The sequence below is a fragment of the Saccopteryx leptura genome, chromosome X (genome assembly GCF_036850995.1).
Source record: "Saccopteryx leptura isolate mSacLep1 chromosome X, mSacLep1_pri_phased_curated, whole genome shotgun sequence".
Lineage (NCBI taxonomy): Eukaryota > Metazoa > Chordata > Mammalia > Chiroptera > Emballonuridae > Saccopteryx > Saccopteryx leptura.
The window spans coordinates 115,828,962-115,846,362 of record NC_089516.1 but is presented as its reverse complement, the minus strand read 5'-3'; the positions used below and the strand labels follow the sequence as shown (position 1 = coordinate 115,846,362).

At 38.2% G+C, this 17,401-nt stretch overlaps 1 protein-coding gene across 4 annotated transcripts in view; it reads right to left on the bottom strand.

The window, feature by feature from the left end:
- Window positions 1–17,401, bottom strand: part of GRIA3 (glutamate ionotropic receptor AMPA type subunit 3) — a 435,245-nt gene that overhangs the window by 74,990 nt on the left and 342,854 nt on the right. For all 4 annotated transcript variants that reach the window (XM_066356601.1, XM_066356603.1, XM_066356602.1 and 1 more), the window contains one exon: window positions 14,884–15,082. In XM_066356601.1, coding sequence (XP_066212698.1) covers window positions 14,884–15,082 — 199 coding nt within the window. The remainder of the gene's footprint in view (window positions 1–14,883; window positions 15,083–17,401) is intronic.

Sequence of the window (17,401 nt, the reverse complement as noted above, 5' to 3'; positions counted from 1 at the left end):
TACCGCTGTTAGGAATATACCCCAAGAACACCATAGCACTGTTTGAAAAGAAGAAATGCACCCCCATATTTATGGCAGCATTGTTCACAATAGCAAAGATCTGGAAACAGCCCAAGTGTCCGTCAGAGGACGAGTGGATTAAAAAGCTTTGGTATATATATACTATGGAATACTACTCAGCCATAAGAAATGATGACATAGGATCTTTTACAACAACATGGATGGGCCTTGATAACATTATACTGAGCGAAAGAAGTAAATCAGAAAAAACTAAGAAGTATATGATTCCATACATAGATGGGACATAAAGATGAGACTCAGAGACATGGACAACAGTGTTGGGGTTACAGGGTGGGGTGAGGAGAGGGAGGGAGTTGGGGGAGGGGAGGGGCACAAAGATCATGGCTTTTCAGCATTTGCCATATTCCCTCTTTAATCTATAGACAGACAGCAAATATTTACTTATGGTGTTTCCACTATAAAGACTGCTGTCTTAGGGACAAATGCTGATGAACTATTTCAGCAGTTCCTCCTTCAAAGACTTATATGTCAACATAGAGCTCCATGTTTCATAGGACATACTCAAGCTCACTCCATGCTCTCTGGAGCTTTAACACAAGGGAATACACTTTTTTTTCTCTTTTCTTTTCCATTTTTTTTGTTGTTGTTGTTGTATTTTTTCTTTTATTTATTTATTTTTTGTATTTTTCTGAAGATGGAAATGGGGAGGCAGTCAGACAGACTCCCGCATGTGCCTGACCGGGATCCACCTGGCATGCCTACCAGGGGGGAATGCTCTGCCCATCTGGGGTGTTGCTCTGTTGCAACCAGAGCCATTCTAGTGACTGAGGCAGAGGCCATGGGGCCATCCTTAGTGCCCGGGGTGGCTTTGCTCCGGTGGAGCCTTGGCTGCAGGAGGGGAAGAGAGAGACAGAGAGGAAGGAGAGGGGGAGGGGTGGAGAAGTAGATGGGCGCTTCTCCTGTGTGCTCTGGCCGGGAATCAAACCCGGGAATCCTGCACATCAGGCCAATGCTATACCACTGAGCCAACTGTCCAGGGCCTAGGAATGCCCTTGTTGATCAAGCTACCCAAAAGAAAATTATATGGAGCAACCATGACCAACCGAGCATTCAGTCTCATACTATTCATCACCAGAACGCTGCAGCCCGGTGTAAACAGTTTCAACTTTCTAGGGAAGCAGCACGGCAGATTGGGAAATCCTGTCCAAGGGGTCCTATACTGCCTCTTCTTTTGGAGTTAACCCTCAAGGACCCCTACCAGGACAACTTTGGCAAATGGATGTTACTCATATACCTTTATTTGGTAAACAGTCGTATGTCCACATTACAGTGGATACATATTCCGGATCTATAGTAACCTCTGTCAGAACCGGAGAGGCTGCTAAGCATGTTATAGCTCATTGTCTGTATGCATTGGTCTCTTATTGGATTTCCTAAACTGGCTAAACTGAAAGTGCTCCTGCATATGGAGCAAAAGCATTTACTGAATTTTGTCATGCTTACAATCTTTAAAGTTAAGGTATTATTAAAGTGTACTCAGCAAACATTTTAAGGTCAATTTAAAAAAAATTTAAAAGAGGGTAGTCATATCCTGGAACTCCTACAGGTCTATCATATCATGCTTTTTACTTAAAAAAAATTACATTTCTTTTGAATGCTGATAAACAGGAGACACCAAATCTTTTTTGCCTGCAAACTAGTACCTTCTTTATTAGATCCAGCTAATAATACTGTTTTGTCTTTTTCCAAATAGCTCCAGATATATGGAAAAAATTTATATAGGCGGATGGGGATCCTCAAACCCCTCAGCGAGATCTACTGAGCATGGCTTTTAAGATACCTAGAGGCAGAAAAAGCCCAATAGAGATCAGGGGAACTACCAGCTTTTAGGATACACCCTTAAAGGCTTCAACGCCCGTAGGGGTCTCATAGGATGCCATCTGGGTCCTGCTTCAATAGTGGAAAGGAAGGTCATTGAGCTAAAGCCTGCCAGGCTTACATGCCTCTGTTGTGAGGAAACAGGGACACTGGAAGGTAGGCCCTCACTCCTCTAAGGGAGGGTTCAGTCTCTTCCAGCTCTGCTCTAGCCAACTAAGACCTAACCTTGCCCAGAAAGCTGGGGTTTGCCACTGAAGGCTGAAAGTGCCCAAGGCCATTGGCCCCATCTACGACACTGTGGATGAGCCTGGGGTATTTCTTCCAAGAAGCAGGTAAACTGATCTTATTTGCACAAGGGCCACTTAACTATGTTTGGCCTGAATAGTCAGGTTTTTTATTCTCCCCTCAAAGATCTCTGTTGTGAGTGTTGATAGTCCTATTTTCTGCTGCTTTGCTTAATATATAGTGTTTCTTTTATCCCTCCTTCCTTAATGCCCCACTCATATTTCAGGCTGGGACCTACTCCTAATTTAGAGCTCTCTTTCCCCCTTTTGCCAACTTCTATTATGAATCTACCTTTGCCACCAAGCTTAGTGTATCCCAAGGTTCTCTTTACATTGCCACAGTCACAGAGCTCCAGGGAAAAGCAACCTGTTCTCATCTCTCCAGGCAGAGGAGAACAAAAGCTCCATATCCACACATGCTGCAAATGGCTTTTCCAGTCTACCTGAATCATTACCAGCTAGAAGCAGCGGTCATTGGGACTTGGACATGAGCTGCAAAGTATAGAATGGTGACAACAATTCCAGTGCCATGCGGACTTTTCCTGGATGTGGACTTTTCCTGGACTCCTGCTCCCTGTGACAGCTCCTAACTGACTGAACTGTGGTTGGGTTGCATTTTTCAGGGATTTGGCATGGTGATGGGGCCAACTTGGACTTGATGAACATGTTAAGGACACTACTCTTTTATGGATTCTTGCTGTATTGGCCAAGAGTTTTCTTAAAGGCTTTTAATCACTGTAAAAAAATAGAAGACTGGATAAAGAAGATGGGGCACATATACACCATGGTATACTATTCAGCTAGAAGAAATGATGACATCAGATCACTTACAGCAGAATGGTGGAATCTTGATAACATTATGTGGAGTGAAATAAGTGAATCAGAAAAAACCAAGAACTGCAGGATTCCATACATTGGTGGAACATAAAAGTGAGACTAAGAGACATTGACAGGAGTGTGGTGGTTACAAGGGGTGGGGGGAGGGAAGGAGGGAGAGGGGGAGGGGGGAGGGGGAGGGGTACAAAGAAAACTGGATAGAGGGTGACGGAGGACGATCTCTCTTTGGGTGATGGATATGCAACAGAACTAAGTGACAAGATAACTTGAAAATGTTTTCTTTGAATATATGTACCCTGATTTATTGATGTCACCCCATTAAAATAAAAATTTATTTATATAAAAAATTATGCTTTTGCAAAATGGAGTTAGTCACTTGTGAAAATATATCTCTGTCATAAAGCCATCTTCTAAGACAATAAGAATAAGACATAGTAAATGCATGAATCATTAGGGGCTTCATGACTTTGAAAACTTTTTGAGGATTAACCTTAAAAGACTTCTTATTTTCCCACTTGGAAATATTTCCTAATGAGTCTTAATGTACATTTTTAGTCCTCGATATTATAGTTTAGCAAGTATCCTTGGATCTTTAAAGAATGTAGGATTTATAGATTTTACTAGTGATCAGTAAGAGGAATATAGACCAAAAACTTGAGAGTCATTCTTGGCTCTTCCCTTTTGCTCACAAATGCTATGCAAACCATGAGCAACTTCTGTGACTCTACTTCCAAAATATATCCTAAATCTGACCACTTTACACAATCTTCACCGCTATAACTCTAGTTCTGTAACTCTAGTTATATCAGCCACATTGGTGTTCTTTTTATCACTTAAACATTTCAGGATTGTTCCTACACCGGGACCTTTGCACTTTTTGTACTTGTTATCTTTTTTTTGTGTGTGTGTGACAGATAGAGAGAGACAGAGAGAGGGACAGATAGGGACAGACAGACAGGAAGGGAGAGAGATGAGAAGCATCAATTCTTCATTGTGGCACCTTAGTTGTTCATTGATTGCTTTCCCATATGTGCCTTGATCAGGGGTCTACAGCAGACCAAGTGATCCCTTGCTCAAGCCAGCGACCTTGAGCCTTGATCAAACCAAATGAGCCTGCACTCAAGCCGGTGACCTCAAGGTTTTGAGCCTGGGTCCTCTGAGTCCCAGTCCGATGCTCTATCCACTGTGCCACCACCTGGTCAGGCTGCACTTGTTATCTTTTCTGTTTGAAATTCTTCCATCAAATTTTCACATGTCTATCTCTTCTTGTCATTCAGGTTTCTAATAATATGTTACCTCCTTAAAAGGCTTCTCCACCAAAACTTCCCATTAAAACAGTGCTCTTCCACTCTGTAATTCTCTAGCATAATACCTTATAGTACCTATTGGTTTCTGAAATTATTTTATATGAGTACTGTTTACATGTTTATTTTTTGTTTCTTTCTAACACAATACCTTGAAAGTATGGATTTTGTCATGTTTCTCCTATTGTATCTCTGGTGCCTAACTTGGTATGTTAAAAATGAATATTTATTTACTTACTAATTAAAAATGTAAAAGATAAATCTGATCACAGGGCTTTACCTAGTAGCCTTTCTGAAAAAACTTCATCTCAAAGTTTGATTGTGTGAATTGCATTTTTCCTTTCAACAGTAGAATGCAACCAAGCATTCCAGTTAATTGGATGTTCTTGTTAGATGAGTTTCAGTAAGTTGAAATTTTACTTGATCTTTAAGGTCAAGTTTTTAGACTTCTGCATGATGATGAAGAAGAACTGTAAATAATTAACTTGCTCAGGCTTGTCAGATGAACACAAGGAAGTCTGAGCAGATGGGCCTTCTTCCTCTAACTGGAAGGCTATTAGATGATTTGACTTTGTTAGATAAGAAAAGAAAGTGAGATCCTGTGATGAATTTCTCTAGGGAATAGAGTTTCAGAGTTCTCACAAAAATCTGAGAGTCCTGTTAATTACCCTGGTGTTGTTTGAGAGAGTTGGCAGCCTTAAAGTGGATGAAGACTTAACTCCCTTAGGCTTTCTGGGCTGTGAAATGCTCTCATAAGCAAGTAGGTTACCTGGGAGAATTAACAAAGATGGGCTAATGAAATCCATATGGTTGGTTAGTTTGGACAGATGGCCTACATACCACCTTGGAAGCATGTGAAGTTTCTAGGTGGACTTCAAGGGCAGTTCTAAGTTGTGCATGTTGAAGTTGTTGAATCTTCAGGCCACCCACACACAAAAAATGGCTAAAGATAGACTGACTAGGAGCTGAGGTCAGTAGTAATATTTAGTAATAAGCACAGGAATGGGATCAGAAGGAAAAAGAAGGATATAAATGAGCTTCCTCTCTCTTCCAAAGCCAGGAAAATAAAAGAAAAAGAAAAGAAAAAAAGAAAACCCACCTCTCTTCCACTGAAACAGGAGAGATTATTTTATTTTTGAGTAGTATTTCTCTCTCACATCTCCAAAGAGCCTTGTCTAGACAGTCTTTATGCTTTAATTGTGCTATCATGAGCCTCTTTTCCTAAAATCTTCTGGATTTGTGGAACCCTTTATATAATACTTTCAAAGAGCTTTTTTTTATGTTATTCTCTTAACAACCATATGAAGAAGGTAAAGAATATTTCCCTTGATCTATGAGGAAATTGAGGCCAAATGCCCTTCACCGAAAGATAAACAAGAATGTCATCAGTAGATGTAGAACGAGAAATAATTTTTAGCCCTGGACAGTTTGCTCAGTGGTAGATCGTCGGCCCAGCATGTGGATGTCCCTGGTTTGATTCCTGATCAGGGTTCACAGAAGAAGCACTCATCTGCTTCTCCACCCCTCCTTTTTTTCACTTATCTTTCTCTCTCTCACTTCCTCTCCTGCAGCCATGGCTCAATTGGAGCAAGTTGGCCCTGGGCACTGAGGATGGCTCCATGGCCTCCGCCTCAGGTTTCAAGAAGAGCTCGGTTGCTGAGCAACAGAACAACACTCCAGATGGGCAGAGCATTGCCCCTTGTGGGCTTGCTGGATGGATCCTGGTGGGGGCACATGACAAAGTCTGTCTCTGCCTTCCATCCTCTCATTGAATAGAAAAAAAAATTTTTTCATCTTTTTCTTGTTCTTTCCAGTTTCATCCACACTGTGACATAACCCTTGGCATAACAGAAAATTTAGCAATCTTAAAGTTTCCACCAAAAAATACTGGAACTTATAAGTGAATTCAGTAAATTAGCTGGATACAAAATAAATATTCATAAATTGGTTGCATTTTAATACACCAATAACAAACTATCAGAAAGAGAATCTAGGAAAACAATCATATTTACATTTGCATCAATAAAACCCCACATAGAAATGAATTTAACCATTGAGGTAAAAAACTTGTACTCGGAAAGTTATAAAATATTGAAGAAAGAAATTGAAGAAGCAAACAAATGAAAACCTATACCATGCTTCTGGATAGGAAGAGTTAACATCATTAAAATGTCTATAGCACCCCAAGCAATCTATAGATTCAGTGCACTCCCTATCAAAATACTAGTGGTGTTTTTTACAAAACTAGAACAAAAAATCCAAAACTTTACAGGGAACCACAACAAACCCAAGTAATCACAGCAATCTTGAGAAAGAACAAAGTTGGAGGTATTATGCTACTTGATATCAAACTATATTACAAGGTTATAATAATCAAAACAGCATGGTACTGGCATAAAAACTAGACATATAGATCAATAGAACAGAACAGAGAACCCATAAATAAACCCAAGCCCATATAGTTAATTAATATTTGATAAAGGAAGCAAGAACATATAATGGGGCAAAGATAGTCTTGGTGTTGGGCCTGACTAGGCAGTAGTGCAGTAGATAGAGTATTTGGACTGGGACATGGAGGACCCAGGTTTGAAACCCCGAGGTCCCCAGCTTGAGTGCAGGTTCATCTGGTTTGAACAAAGCTCACCAGCTTGACCCCAAGGTTGCTGGCTTGAGCAAGGTGTTATTGGTCTGCTCTAACCCCAAGGTCAAGGCACATATAAGAAAGCAATCAATGAACAACTAAAGTGCTGCAATGAAGAATTGATGCTTCTCATCTCCCTTCCTGTCTGTCTCTATCTATTCCTCTGTCTGACTCTCTCTCTCTCTCTCTGTAAATAAATAAATAAATAAATAAATAGTGTTGGGAAAAATAAACAGATACATGAAAAAATAAAACTAGAATACCTTCTTATACCACAAACAAGAATAAACTCAAAATGGGTTAAAAACTTAAATGGTAATCTTGAATTCAGAAAACCTCTAGAAGAAAACATAGGAAGTAAAATCTTGGACATTTCTCATATTAATATATTTTTCTAATATATCTCCTATGGCAAGGGAATCAAAAGAAAAAAATAAACATGCAGGACTATATCAATATAAAAAGCTTTAGTAGAGCTAAGGAAACCATCAACAATATAAAAAGACCACCCAGTGAAAGGGAATACATATTTTTCAATGATACATCTTTTAAGGGATTAATATCTAAAATTTATAAAGAACTTATACAACTCAACATCAAAAAACAAACAAACAAACAATCCAGTTAAAAAATGAGCAAAAGCCCTGAATAGAAACTTTTTTAAAGAGGACATACAGGTGGCCAATAGACATATGAAAAGATGCTCATCACTAATCATCAGAGAAATGCAAATTAAAACCACAATGATATATCACCTCACACCTGTTAGAATGGCTATCAGCAATAAATCAACAAACAACATGTGTTGGTGAGGATGTGGAGAAAAGGGAACCCTCATGAATTCTTGGTGGGGATACAGATTAGTGCAGCCACCATGGAAAGCAGTATGGAGTTACCTAAAAAAATTAAAAATGGAACTGCCTTATGATCCCTTCTGGGAATTTATCTGATGAAGCCCAAAACATTAATCCAAAAGACTATCTACACAACTATGCTAATTACAGTATTATTTATAATTGCCAAGATTTGGAAGCTGCCCAGTTTCCCCTCAGTATATGAATGGATAAAATGCAGTGGTACATTTACACAATGGAATACTACTGGCCTGTAAAAAAAAAAAAAGGAAAAAAATCTTATCTTTTGTGACAACATGGATGGACCTAGAGAGCATTATGCTAAATGAAATAGGCCAGTCAGAGAAAGACAAGTACCATTGATTTCACTTATATATGGAATCTAATGAACAAAATAAACTAATAAGCAAAATAAATAGAGAGCAGGCTGACAGCTGTTGAGGGGTTGGATAAGGGGGGTGGAGAAATTGAACAAAAAAAGGAAAAATAAAAAAGAGAAAAACACTCATGGACACAGACAACAGTGTGGCGATTATGGGGATGGGTTGGCAGGAGATGGAAGAGGATATGGGGGATAGATGGTGATGGAGGGAGACCTGACTTCTGGTGGTGAACACACAACACAGTGTACAGATTATGTGTTGTATAATTGTGCACCTGAAACCTGTATAATTTTATCAACCAGTGTCACCCCAATAAATTTAATAAAAAGGAAAAAAATGAATGTCAACTGTAATTGAAAAATATAAATTAAAAAAGTACAAATTGACAGTTATAAAAATAGTCATAGGGATGGGAAATTCAGCATAGGGAATATAATCAATAATATTGTAATTATGTATGGTGTCAGATGGGAACTGGACTTTTCGAGGTGATCACTTCATATGTTATGTAAATGTTTAATCATTATTAAACATTACAATGTATACATGAAACTAATATGATATTAATATAAAATATGAATATCAAATGTAATTGTATTAGGCACTAGAGTCTTTGGAAGATGACCGAGGTCAGTGGTCAGCAAACTCACTAGTCAACAGAGCCAAATATCAACAGTACAACGATTGAAATTTTTTTTGAGAGCCAAATGTTTTAAACTTAAACTATATATGTAGGTACATTGTTATTAACTTAGTTAGGGTACTCCTAAGCTGGCCTTTGAGCCACACGTGGTATTTTGTGGAAGAGCCACACTCAAGGGGCCAAAGAGCCGCATGTGGCTCGTGAGCCGCGGTCTGCCAACCATTGACCTAGGTCATGACAGTATAGTAATCATAATTGGGATTAGTGTGTTGATAAAAGAGACCCCACAGAGCTTCCCAACCGCTTCTACCATGTGAAGACCACAGGAGAAATCACTCTAGTTTTACTGATGTGTTCTTTTTATCTTGGATCCAGTTGAGGTTAAAAGTGTGTGTAAGTTTCCTTTTCTAATTGACCCATCATGGGAAAAAAAACTAAGATTAATTAGGAGAAAATATAGATCCTTTAACATATGCTGCACTAGAGGCTTGATTCATGCATAACATCTCATATTTCTTTGAATATTCACACCAGGAAGGCACTGAAGTGGAATGGAGAGAGGCCTCAATCTGGACTCAGAGCATCAATCAGCATCAGAATTCTAGCTCTTCCTCATTGAGCTGACTGACTTCGATGTCATCTTGCCTCAGGTGTTCTCTCTCTGAAGTAGGTATAATACTACCTCTTTTGGTTGCACTGTAGTATTGTTGTGTGAATTCAATATTGTGATGTATGTGAATAAGCATTGAAAATTGACAACCCATTTGATTGTGATCTGCCAGAGTGGTAGAGAGCCTTTCTGTTTATTGATCACCTAGTGAACCTTCCTGCTGGGGTCATGAGTATTATTAACCCTACTGTTATTTACCATGGAGCAAACTCATAGATTGGTACATGCTGAGAAGTAGCTCTATAGAAATAAACACTGTCAGCTGTCCTGACATATAATTGCCTTATGACCCAGCAATTCCACTTCCAGCAATATAACCAAAAATCCCAAAAGACAAATTCAAAAGAATATATGCACCCTTATGTTCATTGTAGCATTATTTACAATAGCCAAGATTTAGAAGAAGCCCAAGTTCCCATCAGTAGATGAGTGGGGTAAAAAAGCTGTGGTACATTTACACAACAGAGTACTACTCAGCTTTAAAAAAGAAGGAAATCTTACCTTTTGCAACAGCATGGATGGATCTGGAGATTATTATGCTAAGTGAAATAATCCATTCAGAGAAAGACAAGTACCATATGATATCACTTATATGTGGAATCTAATGAACAAAATAAACCAACCAACAAAAATAGAAACAAACTCATTGATATGGAGAACCTACTAAAGAGCTGTCAGAGGGGATGGGGGTTGAAGGACTGGCTGAAAAAGTTGAAGGGTTTAAGGAAAGAAAGAAAAACTTATAGACACACACAACTGTGTGGAGACCGCAGGAGGGAAAGGGGGTGGGGGAAAGGGAACAAGGTATAGGGGAGAGAGATGGTAATGGTGGGAGACTTGACTTGGGATGGTGAACACATAATGCAATATACAGACGATGTATTGTAAAAGTGTGCACCTGAAGCCTGTATAGATTTATTAACCAATATCATCCCAATAAATTCAATAAAAAAGTTTTAAAATTTTTTATGAAAGTGTAGTTGGCATATAGTAGTGTATAGTTTCAAGTGTACACATAGTGATCCAACATTTATATCTTATGATGTGATCACAACACTAAGTGTAGTAACCATCTGCCACTATACCAATATTTTAAGTCAATCTATCTCATAAAATAACTTCCAAATATGGTAACAAACAAACAAAAAATCCCCTCAAAACCTGTCTGGGTATTTTCATGTCTGTTGGCAAAAGACAGAAATTTAATTTGTTTATAGCGAAGCATCATCAGTACTTAGCCTGGAGCATGACACATGGAACATCCTTAAGAAAAGAGTAATTGAAAGAATGCTAAATAAATAATAAATAAAAACACCTTGGGAATTATTATTACACTGCCTTTGTTTTATTTGAAACTTTTTTTTATTATTTCATGTTAGAGAGGAGAGATAGATAGATAGAGAGAGAGAGAGAAAGAGAGAGATTGATTTTCTGAATGTGTAATCAGAATCTGAATACTTTTAATAGCGACAACTTTCCAAATCCTTTGGGAGGACTTTACTTTCTGCTGTCTAAATTTAAAAAATTAAAAATTAAAATGACCAGTGACAACAGTAACAAAGTCTGTTAAAACAAGAATATTTTCCATGAGTAATTCAACTATGTTTCACGGGGCTTACAACACTGCAACTCAGAAAGCAGAACAGATCCCTGATGGTCTCCAGACAAAGTTTAATTCTTCTGTCCTACCTAGCTAGGGCACAGGAGCTCCACTTCTCTTCTTTTATGTTTATTTTCTTAAATGTGTTTAAATTAATATTAACTACTTCATTAAAACACAATAACCTTCTTTTATCCCCCAAACTATCTTCAGTGAGGATAAGTATCTGAAAAAGAAATCAAACGTAGTTGTCTCCTAATATTTCTAGTGGTCTGCTTTTCTCCAGTGCTACTTTTTAACATGAATCTGCATCCTGTTAAATTTCCAAAACCTTGTGGAGAATGATCATTTCAGTGAAGCTTTCCAAATCTTAGTGGCATTTCTCTAGGCAATGACAATAAAGGTTGTTTTTTAGCTTGAGGTACCTCCACTTCTGGTTGGGACATTTAATTTTGCAGCTGCTGTCTGAGGAAATCAGTGTTCAAGTCAAGAAGGTTGTTTGTAATGTTTCAGATGTCTTTTTCAGCTGCATGCATTTCACTTACTCCTTCCCTGCCTTTCCTGAAGGGACAGGTTCCTCTGTGCCAGTGACTTTATGTGATTTATAAGATAACAGCTAAGGATAGCTCAGAAAATAAGAGAAACAAAGGAATCATTTAAAAATACCATCACTTTAATGGCCACCTTACCCAAGACAACTAAAAATGTCTGCAGGGCAATTAGCAAAGAATTTTATTTTATTTATTTCTCTCTCTTAGTGGAATGACTATAGGGCTGGCCCCAGGCTGTTTTATGGTATTACTATTTGGTCCCTGTGGTTTTAGTATGGAGTGAGAATGGAAAAAAAAATGAGCTCATGTAATGTTTGTAAATGCTGTATGTGATCTTGTTTTATCCTCTAAAATTCTGAACTTTAGAGGATCTTGTCTAGCCTTTAAAGTTCAGAAAACATGCTATCAGAGGTTCCTAATTTTTTCATGTGTGGAGAAGTTACTGTTCTGAAGATTGCCTTGAGATTATTGCAGGTTTAGGGGGAAGTGACATGCTATGGCAGTTGAGTCCCTGAGAGATGATGTGTTTTTGCTGGCTGTCTTCTCTGATCTATGGGGCTCAAGGCCGGTGGAGTGGAGGACACAAAGCGGACAAATGGCTTAGAGATCAATTGATTGCCCCCCCAACACCTGCCATACTATGAGTACCAAGCTACCCTTTATTAGGTTTACATAACATTTTAGTGCAAGCAGTCTAAAGACTTGATCTTTCTATACTGTTCACTTCCACTCTTAGATCATCGAACTTTGGGTGCTGCCCTGAAGAACTTTCATATGGAGTTCTAATACTGTCACCAGAAACCAATTGGGTAAAAAGAAAAAATGACATGTGTGGGAATTAGGAAATGATTTATATGTACTTCCTCATACCTAGAAATATCCAGCTCCTTCTCTAATCAGATATTCAAAACAGCTCTATTTCCATACAAATTATTCATTGGCTATAAAGGTCACTAAGGGTTGGTGAGCATTAAGAACTACAAACCAATTAGAATGTGGCAATAGCTTCGTTCAGAATTGAATGTTCATTCAAATTGACTCCAGTAATATCATGCTTTTTAATGAAATTATCATTGAATGGATTAGTAGACACTTTCCAGGTTTTTTAGATTTTATTTACTCATTTTTGTTAGAGAGAGAGAGAAGAGAAAGAGAGAGAGAGAGAGAGAGAGAGAGAGAGAGAGGGAACAAGGGGAGGAGCAGGAAGCATCAACTCCCATATGTGCCTTGACCAGGCAAGCCCGGGGTTTGAATTGGCGACCTCAGCATTCCAGGTCGATGCTTTATCCACTGCTCCACTACAGGTCAGGTCACTCTTTGGGTTTTTGGGAAAACACAAAATGTGTAGGGGATGGGGTCTGGGCATGGGGACAATGACTATTTATTTGGTCACACTTTCAAGCATGTGTGTTAATAAATCTTCTCAGTGAGACTTTTGTGCTAGCAATATAGATGAGTGACTTTTGAAAGCTTAATGGGAATTGATGTCATTTATCGATTATCATTTAAAGCACACCTACCTAATTTCTAATTATTGTTGAAGGAGAAATGCTTTCCAGTGAAACAGGTATTTCTTATCAAAGGGTCTAAGTCTGGTCTGTTGATAGTCTAAGTGGTAAATTACTTCATATAGCAACTAAATTCTTATTGGGATGGTGAACATAAGCTCTGTTGAAATTGCTACCAAACCAGGTTTCCATGGAGCAGACTACTGATGACTACTCAGCAGATGGAAATCCCTGACTTCCTGCTTTGAAATGTGTGAATGATTTCCTGGGGACAGGGGATTATTCCCAGAGAAGTTTCTGGGATTGCATAGTAGTAAGGGTCAAGGCCAGGTTAGTTGCAGAGGGCCTTCATATTATTTTGATGCATTCAATACTGAGTTTTTCTCCCCAGTTGGGGATTATGGTCTGCTTGGTAAATGGTGGTAGAAGTGAGATAGGAATATTCAAAGCCAATAAGAATTCTGAAGAGTTTCAGTACTAACCCTTTCTCCTTCAGAGAATAAAAACAGTTTTTAATTAATTGCTATAATTCCAAGAAACACACTCCTCCTGGTTTCTCATAAAATAATTGGATTAATCCCATGATAATACATGTAGAAACATATTTCTTAATAATTTTTTAAAACAAGTTGGTTTACAACCAACATCTGTTTACTCTGGACCTTTGAGAAAAAGTCATTAATTATACCTGCCATCCAATAACTTGCTTATTGTAAAAGAAGTGACTAAATGTTTCCTCTCTATTATACAAGTGGCTTCTGGATCTTTACTCCAACCAGTTATAGTGGTTATAGTAGCAGGTAGTGGTACTGTATAAAATAGTTTCATTATCTAATCAACCGCCATATTTTCCTGGTTGAGGCAACTGGAAAAAAACAGTTGAGTTCTTAAACACTCCACTGATAGCTTTTCTTATACTCCACTTGCTACAAAAAATGATCTTGACAGTTTATGTAAAAGTGGTTGGTCCATCATGTTGTCCTATAATTCTCTCCTTCTGTTTCCTTTCTTCTTTCCTCTTCATAGTGTTTATGTAGCTTTATTAATTTTTTCTAGTGAACAACTTCCTGCTTCCACACCAAGAGTTGGCTCCCAAGGGGGTTTGAGGAGGAGGATAAGTCTACTCATAAAATTAAAACAATTATCAGCTTCCCTAAAAATTGAATTATCAGCAGGTACATGAATACTTGAAACAACTGGAATACATTTCAATAGAAAACCAATGTCTAAAATAGAATATGTAATTTTATAGTCCACCAGTCTTCAGAGTTTTAGACAGAGTCAATTAGCTAACTTCTGTGAATTGCTGAGACATAAAATCACTGCTTTTATAAAAGCTAGAAAGAAGAATAGATATTATTTAGTTCAATCCCTCATTATTCAAGGAAGGGGATCAAGGCTGGTGGAAGTTAAATGACTTGCCCAAGGACAATCACTTTGTGGCAGGGTTGGGATTCAAACCTGGAAGTTCAAACTTAAAGCTCTTGGCATGCCACTTATTATGCTACACATGAGTCTTAGTTCTAAAGGACAATGAATTAAGTCACCAATAAAAGAGTGCTATATTTAAGATGCTCTGCCTTGAAAACATGGCCACTCTTTCCCAACCCTCCCTTAAAAATTCTGTGGAAAAAAAATTCTGTGAATCTGTCTTTGAGGAAAATAATAAAACAAAAACCATCAGGCTCAATTAAATGTAAAGAACTTACTCTGAAAAATTCTTTTGTTGATCCAGAGTCCAGAGTCCCATATGCAATTTCAGTCTGCTTAGCTAAATCTTCAGCACTCTCTATGGGAGAAACCATCCTCTCCACAGTCAGGAAAGCAGCAAGATTGGCAGTATAAGAAGATATTATGATCAGGGTGAAGAACCACCAAACCCCTCCAACAATGCGCCCAGAGAGTGACCTACAAAAAAAAACAAAGACAAATCCGGACCCAAAAAGGCCGGATTTCAATTTAAGTAATCCTTATCCTTATTTTTGGAAAGAGCAGTAGTTTCAGTATAGCTGTTCAAGGAGGGAAGGAAATGATGTCAGGGAATTAACACATCAAACAAAAGTAACACAAAATCAATCCATGTTTTGATGCCATATGACAGTGATACATGCATTGTGCTCTTTGGGTCTATATGGGTTTCAAGGTAAGTTTTTTTTTTTTTGTTTTTTTTTTTTTTTCAATTGCAGTAAAACATTTTTTTTAAACCAGCTCCAGTTTCTGTATAGTACTTGTACTTATTGGATTCTCTTCCTGTGAGCTTTGCTGGCTGCCCACACCAGTGGAAGACTGCTTCATTTCCTTTAAGTGAAGTGGTTCTCAGCTTTTCCTGTACAGTAAAAACATCTGAGATCTTTTTAAAAAATCTCATACTCAGGCCCATCCAAGATCAGTTAACTCAGAACCTGGGAGGTCAGACCCAGACCCATCTATCTTTTTTAAAGATCGCCAAGTGATTGCAACGTGAAGCCAAGGTTGAGAACCACTGATTTAAGATGATGTTATAGGAGAAAAAGTCACAAACATTTACATAATTGAAGAGAAATGAGTAGGTTCTGGTAAATATTCTTCACTTTGAGTTTAATAAATTTAATAAAAACTTTGCCATTTTGTGGAATTGGTTACCCATGAGGAATGAAGCCATAAGATGATATTTATTATTTTCTTTATATAAATGGTTAGTGGGGCTCAGGAACTTAGCTCCAAGGATAAAAACTCTCCTTTTTCCTATTTTCTGCTGCTTTGTTTAATATATAGTGTTTCCTTTATTCATCCTACCTCAATGCCCCACTCATATTTCAGGCTGGGACCTACTCCTAATTTAGAGCTCTCTTTCCCCCTTTTGCCAACTTCTATTATGAATCTACCTTTGCCACCAAGCTTAGTGTATCCCAAGGTTCTCTTTACCATGCCACAGTCGCAGAGCTTCAGGGAAAAGCAACCTGGTCTCATCTCTCCAGGCAGAGGAGAACAAAAGCTCCATATCCACACATGCTGCAAATGGCTTTTCCAGTCTACCTGAATCATTACCAGCTAGAAGCAGCGGTCATTGGGACTTGGACATGAGCTGCAAAGTATAGAATGGTGACAACAATTCCAGTGCCATGCGGACTTTTCCTGGATGTGGACTTTTCCTGGACTCCTGCTCCCTGTGACAGCTCCTAACTGACTGAACTGTGGTTGGGTTGCATTTTTCAGGGATTTGGCATGGTGATGGGGCCAACTTGGACTTGATGAACATGTTAAGGACACTACTCTTTTATGGATTCTTGCTGTATTGGCCAAGAGTTTTCTTAAAGGCTTTTAATCACTGTAAAAAAATAGAAGACTGGATAAAGAAGATGGGGCACATATACACCATGGTATACTATTCAGCTAGAAGAAATGATGACATCAGATCACTTACAGCAGAATGGTGGAATCTTGATAACATTATGCGGAGTGAAATAAGCGAATGAGAAAAAACCAAGAACTGCAGGACTCCATACATTGGTGGGACATAAAAGTGAGACTAAGAGACATTGACAGGAGTGTGGTGGTTACAAGGGGTGGAGGGAGGGAAGGAGGGAGAGGGGGAGGGGGGAGGGGGAGGGGTACAAAGAAAACTGGATAGAGGGTGACGGAGGACGATCTCTCTTTGGGTGATGGGTATGCAACAGAACTAAGTGACAAGATAACCTGAAAATGTTTTCTTTGAATATATGTACCCTGATTTATTGATGTCACCCCATTAAAATAAAAAATTATTTATAATAAAAAAACAACAACAAAAAAACTCTCCTTTTTTTTTTTTTTTTTACTAAGACTTAGCATACAGGACAGACCTCATATGAAGTAGGAAAGTACCTTTATAATAGGATTTGAGAGGCATTGAAAGTTTTGTCTCCTCTCTGCTACAACAATAACCAACCAAACAAAACCAGCCTCACTGGCTTACCATAGAAATTCTTACTTTGCAAATCACCTTCTGTATTTTCATCAAAATGTTACAAAATAGTAACATGGATACAAAATACAGCAAAGGCACAATACAGTGTACAGAGATGTGTCATGGAACTGGGCACTCAAAACCTGAGTAATTATGTTAACCAATGTCCCCCCTCCAATAAATTTAATTAAAAATAAGATAAAATAGAATATAACATAAGGAATGTAGTCAATAATATTGTAATAAATATGTACAGATGGTGCCAAGGGAGCACTAGACTTATTGGGAGATCACTTTGTAAG